The 15,652-nt window shown below is 43.2% G+C and overlaps 1 protein-coding gene across 8 annotated transcripts; it reads right to left on the reverse strand.

Moving 5' to 3' along the window:
* Positions 1-1,960: 1,960 nt before the first annotated feature.
* ZSCAN29 (zinc finger and SCAN domain containing 29) lies at positions 1,961-15,620 on the reverse strand. Of its 8 annotated transcripts, none has more exons than XM_040492482.1 (6): positions 15,539-15,620; positions 14,150-14,581; positions 13,460-13,664; positions 10,943-11,641; positions 8,305-8,775; positions 1,961-4,590 (listed from the first exon to the last, which is right to left on the reverse strand). In XM_040492482.1, the coding sequence occupies exons 2-6, from the start codon at positions 14,465-14,467 to the stop codon at positions 3,722-3,724; spliced, it is 2,562 nt and encodes an 853-aa protein (XP_040348416.1). In that variant the 5' UTR covers positions 14,468-14,581; positions 15,539-15,620; the 3' UTR covers positions 1,961-3,721. The 8 variants fall into 8 exon arrangements, with proteins under 8 accessions (XP_040348416.1, XP_040348415.1, XP_040348413.1 ...); XM_040492481.1 differs by having other exon boundaries at positions 15,154-15,587; XM_040492479.1 differs by having other exon boundaries at positions 15,106-15,587.
* Between the last annotated feature and the right edge of the window lie 32 nt (positions 15,621-15,652).

The raw sequence follows: 15,652 nt of genomic DNA on the forward strand, positions 1-15,652 counted from the left end.
TTAAGCGTCTGACTTCGGCTCAGGTCATGGTCTTGCGGTCTGTGAGTTCGAGCCCCGCGTCGGGCTCTGTGCTGACAGCTCGGAGCCTGGAGCCTGCTTGAGATTCTGTCTCCCTCTCTCTGCACCACCCCCCCCCCCCATGCTCTGTCTCTATCTCTCTGTCAAAAATAAATAAACATTTTTAAAAAATTTTAAAAAAAATTTTATGTTTATTTTTGAGAGAGAGGGAGAGCATTTTTATGTTTATTTTTGAGAGAGAGAGAGGGAGAGAGGGAGAATGAGAGAGAGTGAAAGAGAGAATCTGAAGTGGGCTCTGTGCTGACAGCACAGAGCCCAGGGGCTCGAACTCACAAACCATGAGATCATGACCTGAGCCAAAGCCACATGTCCAGCCCACTGAGACACCCAGGCGCCCCCCCCCCCGCCTTTTTTTTTTAAAGAGTTTATTTTTAAGCAATCTCTACACCCAATATGGGGCTCAAACTGACGACCCCGAGATCAAGAGTCACATGCTCTACTGACTGAGCCAGCCAAGTGCCCCTCTCTTATTGTCCCTTTCCTATTGGTTCTCTACAGAGTTGATAAGACTCAGCCTCCCTACTCTGATTATAGTAAAAGAGAAATGGCAATACAGAGAAAACCTATGTTATTAAGTTCTGTGGCACTGGCCATAGCAAGCAATCAAAGGAAGAATGACAGGTGCCTGACTGGCTCAGTCATTAGAGCATACAAATCTTGATCTTGGGGTCATGAGTTTGAGCCCCACGTTGGGGGTAGAGTTTATTTTTTTTTTTAAATTATTCCATGGGAAAAATGAAGAAAAAGAAATAACAGCACTAGGGAAACAACTGAGGAGGATAGGACTATCTAGTTCCTACTAATACATTCTTGCTTCCTTTGTACACATGCTGCTCCATCTCCACAAAGGTTTTCTTATGAGTATTAAAAGGGCAGGTAGGCTGGGTGGCTCAGTAGGTTAGCGTCTGACTTCAGCTCAGGTCATGATCTCACGGTTCATGAGTTTGGGCCCCACGTCGGGTTCTGTGGTGACAGCTCAGAGCCTGGAGCCTGTTTCAGATTCTGTGTCCCCCTCTCACTGCTCCTCCCCCACTCATGCTCTGTCTCTTGCTCTCTCAAAAATAAACATAAAAAAATGAAAAAAAAAGGGGGCGCCTGGGTGGCGCAGTCGGTTAAGCGTCCGACTTCAGCCAGGTCACGATCTCGCGGTCCGTGAGTTCGAGCCCCGTGTCGGGCTCTGGGCTGATGGCTCAGAGCCTGGAGCCTGTTTCCGATTCTGTGTCTCCCTCTTTCTCTGCCCCTCCCCCCTTCATGCTCTGTCTCTCTCTGTCCCAAAAATAAATAAACGTTGAAAAAAAAATTTAAAAAAAAGTCATAATTATTAAAAAAAAAAAATGAAAAAAATAAAAGGGCAGGTTAGGGTGCACAGATCCTTTTGCTCCACCTACAGTAGCCTTGGTTTCTCTCTTAGAATGTGTAGACTATTATTTCTTGCTTCTTGCCTCAGGAGTGGCAGATTGGGTAGCAGAAAATGGTTTGTAAGCTAGTTTGAGATGAAATAGGCATTTCCCAGTAAGAGTTTGCCTTTGCCCTATTCCTTTTGTACATTCTCTTCATCTGTAGGTTGGAGGGCTGGTCCTGGGTGTTTTAAAATAAGATTTACTCTCCATGCCCAGTTATGACACAGGCCCTAATGGACTGTGCCAATGAATAGAGATACAGATACCAACGAATGATTTTTATTCTAATTTCTCTTTTACCACTTCCTAATTTGTTTCTCAGTCTAGAACATAAAGATTCAAACAGGCATATTTCTAGTATGCCCACATAGGGAGCTTTAAAAAAGCAGGTAAAAACGTATCTTTTCCTCGCAGCAACAACTTAATAACTTGCACATGTACATTTGGGGGGGGGGTGGGAAACACCAGAAAGAAACACAGGGTACTTTATAGACATAATTTTTTTATTAACATGGTATCCCTGAGAGGCAGATTAAGGTGTAAACGTTATTCTGATTTTCAGAAAGGGAGATGGATACAAACAGGTTGACTTACACACAAGACATCTGGAACCAGAATTCATATCTGCTGATACACCAACCGATGCTTTTTACACACAACTACACATAAATATACTAAAGACAGTAATCTCTCATTTTCAGAAACATTCTAGCACACTTACTAAACCATCTCAGATCCTGAGGCACTGCTTTAGACTGGTGTTTCTTCTATCATAATACCTTGTTTCCCAATTTTCCCATTTCTCACCCACTCCGAACTCAGTTCTGTGATTTATTTTGGAAAGTTTATCCCACTCTAATTTACCTAGTAACCCTCCTTCCTTTAAACACTTGCCGTTTCATGAAGCCTTCCTGAATAAAGAGAAAAAAATACCTCCCAGATTTTTCTTATAGAAAATTATAATGCATTAGATCTTAACATTTATGCATAATGTTACTATATTTCTAGATTTCTCTAAAACTGTTGCAGCTCTACATGTGCATTTATTGTTTGTCCATGTCAGTGTCATCTGTTTTAGACTGTAAGGACAAGGACAGAGTCTGTTTACCTTGTGCTCTACTATGAATATATGGGCAATTAATTCAGTACTATTTGGTTATACACAGATCAGAATTATACTTGTGTTTGAGAGCTTCTAAAAATAGGTGTGTACAGTTGAATGTGTGCGTGTGCATGTGTGCAAGTATTGGCAACTCCAATGACCAAAAATAATCTGTCCTCCCTGCCATTAGGCTAGAGTTGTTGGCACAAAGTGGTCTGTTTCCTAATCCATGGGAACATGGCAGTGGCTTCTGCTCAGTGCAGGTTAGTATTAAGTGCCCATGGGGTACATAACACTAAACTAGGTGTCTGGAGTGTGTGGAACACAGCCAATTCCCCACTGGCAGCTTTAACTGCTTTCTCTCTCAACATATCCAGCTGGCTTGCTCTTTGCACGTCTGGACAAGAGATAGATGAAATTCAGATGAGATGGAAGAAGAAAAAAAGATCAAACTAGATGCTCTAAATATTACTCTATTCGAGAACATTTAAGACTTGGAAGAAACTAAGAAATTCAGGGTTCATAACTCAGTATTTATACAAGGTTTACAATGTTTCCCCATACAGACACCTAGGCTTTTGACAAATTCTTTACTAGGTCAGAGTCAAGGTGGACATTAAACTCTCGTGTAAGGTAAATGAAGTGTGCATGACAAATGTCATTCTGAGCACAGGCTTATGTGAACACGAAGAGCCATTCTTACTTGCATTTCCTTTACTATATAAAGAGCTAGACCCACTCAATTAGAAAAGTCTCACAACTTCTCCCTGAAATGGTGCTGTGATAAGTTTTTCCAGTTGAAATACAGCTGAATAACAGGATGAATAAATAAGGGTATATATCAAAACTATAGGATCTACTACCTAGTCCTGTCTATTAAGGGAACAACATAGGCACTGAGAGGTAAAGGTGTCATCTGTCATTTCAAATACAGGCAAGGAGAGGGACTGAAACCATCCTCTCATTCTTAAGATGACTGCCTTGGGATTCATAGATCCAGGAAAAACATAGGAACAAAGGGTGGGGTAAATCCTAGAGTGTTTCCTAAGCTAGTTGGGCAGAGAATAGGAGATGGATCTCACTATTGGCAGACTTTTTCCAACCATTTTGATATATTTCTTTTCTTTAAATTCTCAGGAGCTTACTTAGGTGCCGACTGTGACAGAAGTTTTTCTCGTGTATGGATTTCTCGGTGCTTATTAAGAGCAGAGCTTTTACTAAAGCACTTGCCACAATCACGACACCCATAGGGCTTCTCTCCTGTGTGGGTTCTATGATGTGCACGTAAGTCAGAGCTCTTACTGAAACTCTTTCCACAGTCAGGACACACATGGGGTCTCTCTCCTGTATGTATCCTCCGATGTGCACTGAAATGAGAACTGTTGTTGAAGCTTTTTCCACACTCTTCACATTGATAGGGCTTTTCTCCTGTGTGGGTTCGCTGGTGAATTATAAGGCTTGAGCTCTGATTGAAGCGTTTCCCACACTCACCACATTGATACGGTTTCTCTCCTGTGTGGATTCTCCTATGGGTGATGAAATTTGAACTGTCACGGAAACTTTTCCCACAGTCAAGACATTTATAAGGTTTCTCTCCAGTGTGGATTCTCCGGTGTCTAATGAGGCGTGCACTCCTACTGAAGCTTTTCCCACAGTCAGCACATTTATATGGATTTTCCACTTGATGGGATATCTGATGCATGAGCTGGGAGTTCGGACCAAAGCTTTTGCCGTATCTGAGATATTTATAGGGTCTCTCTCCCAAAAAAGGTTTCTGATGATTTAGAACTTTACCTAAACTCCTTTCTGGGAGTGTTGATTTTCCTCTTCTCTCCCCTGGGGTCTTTTCCCACTGTCGTTCTGATCTACATTCAGTGTCACTGCCTTTACCCTGATTAAGATGCCAGGGAACTTTCCTTTCTGACCTTGCAAGTAATGTCCTATGTAGTTGTACTTCCTCAGAAATATCTCGTTTTACATTCTCTTCGTTATCAAATCCAGCCTCAAAACCTGATATGAAAATAGAATTTTAGAAGTTATCCATTTCTTCAATATTACGTGCCAGGGTTTAGGCAAGTATCACATTAGATTATTAAAGGTAAAAATTAGGAAGGACTAGATCCCAAATGACTACTATCAATTAAAATTCCAATTTTTTACTCCTCTAGTTAGTAACCTATCACATGCTTCTCATCTAGTACAGGGACTGATTAATATATTCTTTTAACTCTCCCTGGATACCCACGATCTTCAGAAAATCCTCTCAGTATAACAAGTAAAACTTACCAGCTTTAAGATATGTCCATAAATGCCCAGGAAAACCCTGAGAAACACCTATATCCAGAAGAGCTACATGAGTCCCCTTCCCCTCAGATTCCTTTATGTTGAGAATAAAAACAGAGTAGAAAAATATTTGGTGTCTTTCAAAGAACAGAAGGCTTTCTGAGAGAGAAATTTTGCTAGAAAGTATCTCCCTAAAACATTATCTTTTCCCATGGAAAACTAATCATGTAATGTTCCAAAAGCACTACTCTAATGTCCAAGCTAAGCTTTTAATACATTTTTAAAATTTAAAAAAAATTTTTTAATGTTTATTTTTGAGAGAGAGAGAGCACAAGTGAGAGAGGGGCAGAGACAGAGGGAAACACAGAATCCAAAGCAGGCTCCGGACTCTGTGCTGACAGCTCAGAGGGGCTCAAACTCAATGAGCTGTGAGATCATGACCTGAGCCAAAGTTGGATGCTTAACTGACTGAGCCACCCAGACACCCCTTTAATATTCTTCTAAGAACCAAACACCAGGCTTCCCAGGCCCAGGTTATGTGAATTTGTAGATACTTGCAGATTTTCAGTTTGTGAATGGACTTTGAATTTTCAGATGTTTCAGATAAATTCTGGATCCCAAATTCTCTGAGCTAAATCTGAGAGCAAAGAAATACTGAGTGTCAGCCTGCTTATGTACCCCTGAAAGACAGTATTTCTACCCAAGAGCCCAGTCTTATGAGATGCCCCATGAGACAGAGACTTGTTAGATTCAGTTTAATCTCAAAACCTTAAATATGTGAGTATGTACTGTGAGCCTCCAAGGAGAGTAATCGAGCATTTCCTAAACGTAGAAGGCATTTTTTAGTGGAACATACTAATATCCCGATGGACATAATGCTCCACAGAACACCCTTGAGGAATGCAGATCTAAAGAACTTTTGGAAAAGAAAATTATTACTTATTAGATACTTACTATGTGCCTAAGCACTGTGCTAGGTGCTTCACCATAGTACCTCATTTATGTCAATCTTAATAAGGTAGGTCTTAATATATAAGCAAACCTGCAGGGTTAAATAACTCGCTCTGAGTCACTCGGCTGACTAATGGACACGAGAATGCAGATTCACGTACATGTATGACTCCAAAATCAGAATTATTCTTCCCACAAGTAGGGAAGCCATAGTGAAATATTTCTTTTTCTGACACAGCAGTTAAGAGTCAAAGGGTCAATTCCCTCAGGAATCATAGACTTTTGCCCAGCTGTATCTGAAGAAAGAGGTTATCAGGTTTTCATATGTGTGAATAAAGCAGATATATAACTGGTAATACATAGTGGAACTAGAAGAAAAAGCATTAATAAGAATGAACTTTAAAATCAACTTCATGGCACAAAAACAGACACATAGACCAATGGAATAGAATAGAAACCCCAGAACTAGACCCACAAACGTATGGCCAACTCATCTTTGACAAGGCAGGAAAGAACATCCAATGGAAAAAAGACAGTCTCTTTAACAAATGGTGCTGGGAGAACTGGACAGCAACATGCAGAAGGTTGAAACTAGACCACTTTCTCACACCATTCACAAAAATAAACTCAAAATGGATAAAGGACCTGAATGTGAGACAGGAAACCATCAAAACCTTAGAGGAGAAAGCAGGAAAAGACCTCTCTGACCTCAGCCATAGCAGTCTCTTACTCGACACATCCCCAAAGGCAAGGGAATTAAAAGCAAAAGTGAATTACTGGGACCTTATGAAGATAAAAAGCTTCTGCACAGCAAAGGAAACAACCAACAAAACTAAAAGGCAACCAACGGAATGGGAAAAGATATTTGCAAATGACATATCAGACAAAGGGCTAGTATCCAAAATCTATAAAGAGCTCACCAAACTCCACACCCGAAAAGCAAATAACCCAGTGAAGAAATGGGCAGAAAACATGAATAGACACTTCTCTAAAGAAGACATCCGGATGGCCAACAGGCACATGAAAAGATGTTCAGCGTCGCTCCTTATCAGGGAAATACAAATCAAAACCACACTCAGGTATCACCTCACGCCAGTCAGAGTGGCCAAAATGAACAAATCAGGAGACTATAGATGCTGGAGAGGATGTGGAGAAACGGGAACCCTCTTGCACTGTTGGTGGGAATGCAAATTGGTGCAGCCGCTCTGGAAAGCAGTGTGGAGGTTCCTCAGAAAATTAAAAATAGACCTACCCTATGACCCAGCAATAGCACTGCTAGGAATTTATCCAAGGGACACAGGAGTACTGATGCATAGGGGCACTTGTACCCCAATGTTCACAGCAGCACTCTCAACAATAGCCAAATTATGGAAAGAGCCTAAATGTCCATCAACTGATGAATGGATAAAGAAATTGTGGTTTATATACACTATGGAATACTACGTGGCAATGAGAAAAAATGAAATATGGCCTTTTGTAGCAACGTGGATGGAACTGGAGAGTGTGATGCTAAGTGAAATAAGCCATACAGAGAAAGACAGATACCATATGGTTTCACTCTTATGTGGATCCTGAGAAACTTAACAGGAACCCATGGGGGAGGGGAAGGAAAAAAAAAAAAAAAAGAGGTTAGAGTGGGAGAGAGCCAAAGCATAAGAGACTGTTGAGAACTGAGAACAAACTAAGGGTTGATGGGGGGTGGGAGGGAGGAGAGGGTGGGTGATGGGTATTGAGGAGGGCACCTTTTGGGATGAGCACTGGGTGTTGTATGGAAACCAATTTGACAATAAATTTCATATATAAATAAAAAAATAAAAATAAATAAATAAATAAAAGGCATATCAGCCCTTAAGTAAAAAAAAAAAAATAATAATAATAAAATAAAATAAAATCAACTTCATCGCACTATGAGTATACAGCATGCTATCTGGGAGATGTTAGCTTTCATATGCCCTGCTAGGTAAACTGTCTAACAGCTCAGATGTAGACAGCAAATTTATAAAGTCTGCAGCCATCAGATTGATGCTGTAGTATGAGAAGGCAAGTCAGGTGAATCATTTATATACCCTCTGAGCTGTTTTAATAAGAAGGAAACATGGAGAACAGATAAAGTGGTCACAAGAATTCATGAGAGGTGGGTATAGAGGCCAGTCTTCTGGTTTTCAGTTTGTGGATTTTTCTCCTAAATCCCACTGCCTCCCCTTTGCTACTTAAATCTTAAGAAGTAAAAGGATTGGGGCACCTGGGTGGCTCAGTCGGTTGGGTGTCCAACTTCAGCTCAGGTCATGATCTCACGGTTTGTGAGTTTGAGCCCCACGTCAGGCTCTGCTGACAGCTCAGAGCCTGGAGCCTGCTTCAAATTCTGTGTCTCCCTCTCTGTCTGTCTCTCTGCCCCTACCCCGCTCACGCTCTGTCTCTGTCTCTCTCTCAAAAATAAATGAACACTAAAAAAAAAAAATTAAAAGAAAAAAAAAAGTAAAAGGATCTTACCACTGGGACTCTGGAATAAGACTGGAGCACGGGTCATGACAACCTCTAAGGGTACCTCAGTATCCTCTTCATCATCCTCAGAATCTTCTTCTATGGTCTCTTCTGCCACCTCAGCTTGCTTCTCAGCTTCAGTCTCATTGACCTCCTGGATGGGGCAAGAGGCTGTCTCCTCTTCCTGGCCATCACTGGATGGGGCAACAACCCTGGCACTCACCAAAGCATCCATTTCTTCAAAGAATGGACAGGTCTCTGGTGCTTGGCCATTCTTGACTTTCCGATAGCTGGTTTGTAGGCTTTTAAACTTGGTCCGACACTGCTCTGGTGTCCTAAGGAATCCATATTCCCATAACCGCTCAGCCACTGCTCCATACAACTGGCTGTTGCGGTGACAGTTCTGGAGGGCTTCGTAGAACTGAGTCTCACTAAGAATTGCAAGGTAAGTCTTCGTCTCTTCATAACCCCAGTGTACACCTGCCACCAGAAAAGAAATTTCAGCACCACTTAATGCACGCTTTATAGCCTTAATTCCTCAGCCGTATCAAGTGCACGATGAAAAATCACCTAAGCTTGGGCTTCTAGGTGAAAAAATAAAAACACTTCATGTTTCCCAAATCTATACAAACTCATTATAGAATGTTTTGCTTCTCTATATTGTATAGCAATTTCATGGGGACCTTTATTCCTACATTCTGTTTAGCCATTAAAAAAGGAGGATGCCTGGGTGGCTCAGTCAGTTAAGCACCCGACTACAGTTCAGGTCATGATCTTACGGTTTGTGAGCTTGAGCCCTGCTTCCCACTCTGCACTGTCAGCATGGGATTCTCTCTCTCTCTCTCTCTCTCTCTTGCGCCCTCTCTGTTAAACAAACAAACCTTTCCACCAGATCACTGAAACAGTCATTACATACAGAGTCAAGAGTACAGGATGCCTTTCCCCATTCTTCTAGTATGGGGATTCTCTGGAATTCTGATCCTAACTAGAAAATAACTGGTCAAAGGAATAAGACCCAGTCAATCACTGTCATGAGTCATCCCTAACTTCTCAGATCATTCTTTTTCCACCAGCTGTACTTCCTTATGAATTAAGTTTTCCAAAGAATGACTCAAGACCCCAAAGAACAGTCTCTTTCACACTTTCACACTTGCCTAATCCCTATTAGGACCCTTCTTCATTTGCCACAGTCTCAAAAATGCAAGCCCAGTAACAGCAAAGACCTGAAGGGTACAAGAGAAGACCTGATAGTAATGCACCTTATTATCCTTAGGACTGAAGGACTGGTTGGAAGCCAGAAAGAAGGAAGCAGCACAGACAGCATCTCCTGTCCTGAACATTTACTAGTGCTGCAGCCCACCCCCCCCCCCGACCTTGGGCTAATATTACTTCAGTATGATTACAGACTCTGCTCCCTGAAGGTCCCCATGGTAGAGGGAAAGGAGATTCAGAGTCTTCCTCCCACTGGCCAGCCAACTGGAGAGGACATTGCTTCCATCATCCTCCGCTTACTGCAGGTAAAGGAGTGGGGGAAAGAATTGAAAAACAGAAAAAGCAGTGGAAAAAGATGAAAAGAACAAAGATAATGAAAATAGCAGCTAGCACATGTGCCACATCTGTGGTTTACCTGCACTTACTCCAGTGACAAAAAGAATGAAAGATTTTGAGAAAGGAAAAAGTGGAAGATAGGAAGACAAGAAGAGTAGAACACAAAGTAACAACACATACAGTAAAAAAATGAAAGGAAAAAAATCACTTCACGGTGAAACTGCAATTTTACAGATGTAGTCCTGCTGCCATGCCCCATTTTACATGTGAGGAAACAAACTTTGAAATGGTCAGATAACTAAGGTCGCCTAGGTGATGAGTGGTCAAGATTAGAAACAAGGCCTCTTGACTCATATTTCGGTGCTCTTTCCATAACAACATAGTTATACAACTTATATCAACAGTAATAACGCTTAAAAACAGTTCCATAGGCAAATAATATTTCAAAAAAGTGTTAAAACAAGATTTCTTACTATGTGTGTTGCAAATCTCATAGAGGAGTCTTAGAAAACGTTTCTAACTTCGGGCAGTCCTTCTCTAGGCTAGGCTATGTAGAAAGGAACACATAATAAATTGACATTGAGAAGTGGGGAAATAAAAGATAAAACACCAGTTTGTATAAGGTGCTCAGTAAATATTCTCCTTAAAGCTAATATAGTTCTGGGTTTTTCTCAGCAGTAAATGATTTTATAATCAGGAAAAAAAATACATTTTAATAAGGAAATGGAAGAAATGATACTTTTTTTTTTTTTTAAGTAGGCTCCATGCCCAACGTGGGGCTTGAACTCATGACCCCAAGATGAAGAGTCCACATGCGCCACTGACTGAGCCAGCCAGGGGCCCCAGGAATGATATTCTTAAAAAAGAGCTCTCTAGAATTTTCTAAGTGTATTTCTTTAAAATATCTAAAATTATTCCCTACTTACTATTATCTAATTTTCCCACAAAAGAGAATGAAATACAGATAGAACTGAGAAGTTACCTCTTTGTTCTGTTTAAGTGACAAAGCCGACAGGTGACATTAAACTTGCTGACTGCACATTCAGTCCCATAACTCCTCAGATCTAACCACAGAACCCCCAAAAGGAAAACTTCTTACCACTTGGGCTTCGAAAAAGAACAGGTGCAGTCAAGTTGTCAGGGTCTTGGGGGGTGGCTTCCTGGACCATTTCATCACTGTCAGACTCTTCAGCCATGGCCTCTTCTGCTCCCTCATGCTGCCAACCCCCCTGCCCTGGCTCCTCAGTCTCAGCATCACTGCCCACCAGGCCAGAGTAACAGGCTCTCTCTTCCAAGCCATTACTGGGCAAGGCAATAACCTGGGCACTCATCAGGGCTTCCATCTCTTCAAAGAAGGGGCAGGTCTCAGGTGGGTGACCACTCTTGACTTTCCTATAACTCTTCTGGAGACCTTTGAACTTGGTCCGACATTGTTCGAGGGTCCGAAGGAAGCCAAACTCCCGGAGCCGCTCAGCCACAGCTCCATACACTTGGCTGTTTCGGTGACAGTTTCGGAGAGCCTCATAAAACTCAGTCTGACTGAGAATTGCAAGGAGAGTTCTGGTCTCTTCATAGCCCCAGTGCACACCTGCTACCTTCTCATCCTCAAAGCCCCAGTGATCCTGTTCCACCCAGGTCCTTCTCTCTCTCTTGGATGATAACAGATCAGCATGCATTTGTCTATCTCCTGTGTGACTGCCTCTTGAGAGTTCCTTCTCCTTGGAGCCCAGAGCAGGGACCAATGGCTCTCCTTGCTCCAATCTGGAGACCACACCGGATTTAGGAAATGGAAATCCTGCTTGCAGGGAAGCAAACAAAGGATATCATAATTTGGATTGATCATAAAAACACCTCTGAGTTCAGATCTGCCTTTTTTTTATTTTAATCCAAGAGGCTTTTATAAAGAAAGTGTCTAAGGAAGTGTTTTCAGAGAGTTCAGTGGGTTGGAGAAAGTACACAAAACCTCAAATAATGAGAATATTTTCCAGTGCAGGGTGACAAGAGAGGAAAAGGTTCTGTTTGCGTGTTCAGAGCAAACAGTTATGCTCCATGTTGCTCCCTAGTCTTCCTCACCACTTACAGGCAGGTCTTGGCACTGCTGGGAACAGGCACCTCCTGTCTCCTGTAAGTTCTCTGCTTGGGGCTAGAAAACTAAACTCAAGAGTGATTTCAAGAGAGAGAGGAGCAGGCGTGAGTGGGGGCGGGCGGGACTTCAACTCATCCATTTCCTTCACACTATCACCAAGTTCTATAAGTTTTTCACTTTAGTATGTCCTCTGTTCTTCCAGCCACCATCCAAGTCTAGACTCCTTACCCTCTCACACCCAGATAACTGCAACAGTCACTGTCCTGCCTGACTCCAGGTTCTTGCTTCCTCAGTTCAAACACTATACTGTTGAACCTTAACCTGAATGCCTACCACGCACTATCCATTGATATCAGACTCCCCTCCAGAATGCAGCATACATTTATTCATCACTTTGTGCCTTTCCTTTAAGTCCCTCCTATCCAAATGGAACCCATTCTATGAGAAGCTATATTTGCCAAAGCCCCCCATGAGCCTTTCCTACTGCCCTCCCTCATCGCCCACTCTGCCAAACCCCTACTGTACTCACACAACTTGAGTAACAAGTCATTGTTTGGCATGGTTTCAATACAGTTAAGTTGAACACATATTTGCTTTCAATCACACCATAAGCTCTTTGAGAATAGGCACCTTTGCTTATTGCAGAGTACCTTGCAAGGCATTAGAATACATGTAGGTGTTCAATAACTGATTAATTCTGCAAGTCTCTATGTAGAATTGCATCTGAATTACTAAACAGGCCCTTACAAACTGCTGAGAAGGCTAGCATCTTAGACGATAAGATCAGAATTCAAAACAACTTCAAGTTAAATGATTAAAAAAACAAAAAACAAAAAAAATGGAGTTCAACCAAGTACAAAGAAGAAAAACGAGTTCTACAAAATCAGGTACAACAATAAGCACTAGCCACAAAGACAATGGGAAAGCTGTAAGAGTCCTGGGAGTTACCAAGTAAACAATGATCACCAAATAATCAGTTGAGCTATACTGAAAGAGAACATAGTGAAATTCAAAAGTAAAACTCCTATTCTGCCTGTACCTACCAGGCCCCTCCCTGGAATAATATAATTTAGTTCTCCACAATTAACATATTTGGAAGACTTAAAGGTTCCAAGGGAGAATAACAAAAACTTAGTAAGTTTAAAGAATGGCACTTCTGGGGAAGAGCTTAAGGAAATAAAATACAGTTTAATTTGGAGAAGGAAAATGACTGAAAGGAGGCTGTGCCTTCAAGTATAGAAAAGAATTTTTATCTAGAAAATACTGACCTAGTATCATCATTGCCAAGAGGAAATAAAATAGTTCCAATTCTGAAAAAAATCGGGAAGCCATCCTCTGGCAGACTCGTCAAGAAGAAATATGAGAATACTATAACAGAGGGCTAAACTACATACCTTCAGGAGGTCTCCAACAACTGCATACTCTACAATTTCAACTCAATTCCTAAAATCCCTTTCCCACTCACTATTCCCAACCCTACTTCCCAATTTAGAATGGCATCCTATCCTCCCATATGAATCTACTCCTCACCGCTCCTTTGAAAAGGTCTGAGCTTCTCCTTTGGATTCATCTGCTCCTGTGGTCTCAGGTCTGGGCTTCTTGCCCTCTCTTTCTTGGTTACACCCCTGGGCTGGGGTTCCACTGACTCCTGCCGAACACTTAATAACTCTCGTGATGATTTCAGGGGTGTCATCTTCTCCAAGCGCACTTCCTGCCCCTTCACAGAGACTGTGACCTAGAAACAACCCCCATTAATTGTCACTGCAAGGTTATAATGAGGGGCACTCCCAGAGGAGATTATTTAATACCCCAAAAGAGCTCATCCTCTTGGGACATGGCTAGGGTTGGGGGGAAGGGGAGAGGGTTTAACAGTGAACAAGGGTCTTTCTTACTCCATGAGCTTAGAGCAGCTGCAACTCCAGAAGGAAAAGATCAAATTAGTAAACCCAACTACAAGCTAAAAAATACTTCCCCTTTCTTCCCTCGAAAGTAAAAACACCGTTAAACCATGAATAACTCATTGTGACAGGGTAGCAAAGGTACACCCAGGTAGCATCTCCAGACAAGCTCTATCTGAAAAAGTTACCTGTTCCAGGACCAGAAGAATGAGCATCACCAAAGGAGATTGTGCCCCTCTTTAAACCTGCCTATATCTTAATTGGGCCCTTTATCCTTGCCCCTTCCCAGTCACACACTTTAGAATTCCCCCTCCCTTCTCACCGAACTTCCAGGTCTTCCAGGCTCTCTTTCTAAATCTTCCACCAGAGCCACTGCCTCCTCTCCACTTTCTGGACATTGCTCCTGTACCCAATCCTGGATCTCCCCAGGTAAGATGGTCAGGAACTGCTCTAGCACCAACAATTCTACAATCTGCTCCTTGGTGCGCACCTCCGGCCTTAGCCAACGACAGCAAAGTTCCCAGAGTTGGCTGAAAGCCTCCCGGGGCCCAGCTACCTCCTGGTAGTGAAATCTCCTGAAGCGCTGTCGGAAGGTCTCAGAGTTAGGGCCATTCCCTCTCAGAGTGGGTTTGGCCATCATTCACAGCAGAAAGCAGCTCCCCTCCACTTAAGGGTTCGAGGGCTTACACCTATTTTCCCATGTCCTTGGAGAATCACCTGCAGATGAGTCTCTCACTGTAAGAAGAGTTTCTTCCTAGGGTAGAGAGAGATGGCACTATCAGAAGAAATACACTCATAGGTCTAAAGTCTCGCCAAGAGCTGGCCTGCTTTCCCATATACTCCACATGGCCATCTGAGGTAGCACCAACTTCAGGATAGCAAGCCAAAACTGAACATGAAGGAAAGAGACCTTTCAAAGGCTGCATTTCTGGGTGACTTCCACAGCAGCCCCGGGAAGCAGCAGAGAATAAAGTACTGTCTGCTCTTCTTCTACCTCCCCCCAAATCTGATCCCATTTAGCTCCCCTGACCAATGTTGCAAACTGAGTTTGAACCATATGGGAAACCTGGAGCTTGAGAGGATCTAAAGGCAAGTCACCATCCTGCTGAAGGCAACAAAAAGCCTCTGTCCAGCGGGTCGCAGCTGATCTCTCCCAGTACCTCTGCAAGTCCTTCCAGAGGCCCTTTACATCCTCCCCGCCCCCTCAGACTCCACAACTACCAGTTCCCACCCGGGACAAAAATCAAGTACTGAATACTGGTCTTTGTTTTCCCTCACAGTAGAAGTAAACGATCAGCAACTGTTCGGGAATTATTGACGGGAAACCTCGCGCATTGGGAGGACTGGTTTTGGTTCCTGAAGAAGGGCCGGTGGGCGTAGGGAGTCACACACAGTTGGTGGAGAGAGGGAGTCCCAGAGGGCAGTAGTAATGGGTCTTCTGATGACGAGTTCGGTTGCTGGCCAGGGGCTCGGAGGGCTGCGAGGTTCGCGGGAGTGGGGCTCAGCTCAAAGAGCGGCGGGTGCGGGATTCCGGCCTCTTTGTCTTCGCTCTCTCCGGCCAGGTCACTCTCGGAGCTGTCGTACAGTCCCTCCAGAGGCCTCCGACCAGGCCAAGGCGCCCTGAGAGCACCCTCCGACTACCCGTGGGGGCGTCTCCCTCTCGGGGCTGACCCTCAACCCACTTGCATTTCTGCCCCCGGGCCTGCCTCACCCTCTTAGGGTCGGGCCCCAACCCGGCTCTGCAGCCTCCCAGTCCAGCTCTCAAACCGGAAGTCCGAACGGGCGCCTCGGGCGCATGCGCAAGGGCAGCTACGGAGACTCCTCC

The sequence above is a fragment of the Herpailurus yagouaroundi genome, unplaced genomic scaffold (genome assembly GCF_014898765.1).
Source record: "Herpailurus yagouaroundi ecotype Mexico unplaced genomic scaffold, PumYag 184, whole genome shotgun sequence".
Taxonomy (NCBI): domain Eukaryota; kingdom Metazoa; phylum Chordata; class Mammalia; order Carnivora; family Felidae; genus Herpailurus; species Herpailurus yagouaroundi.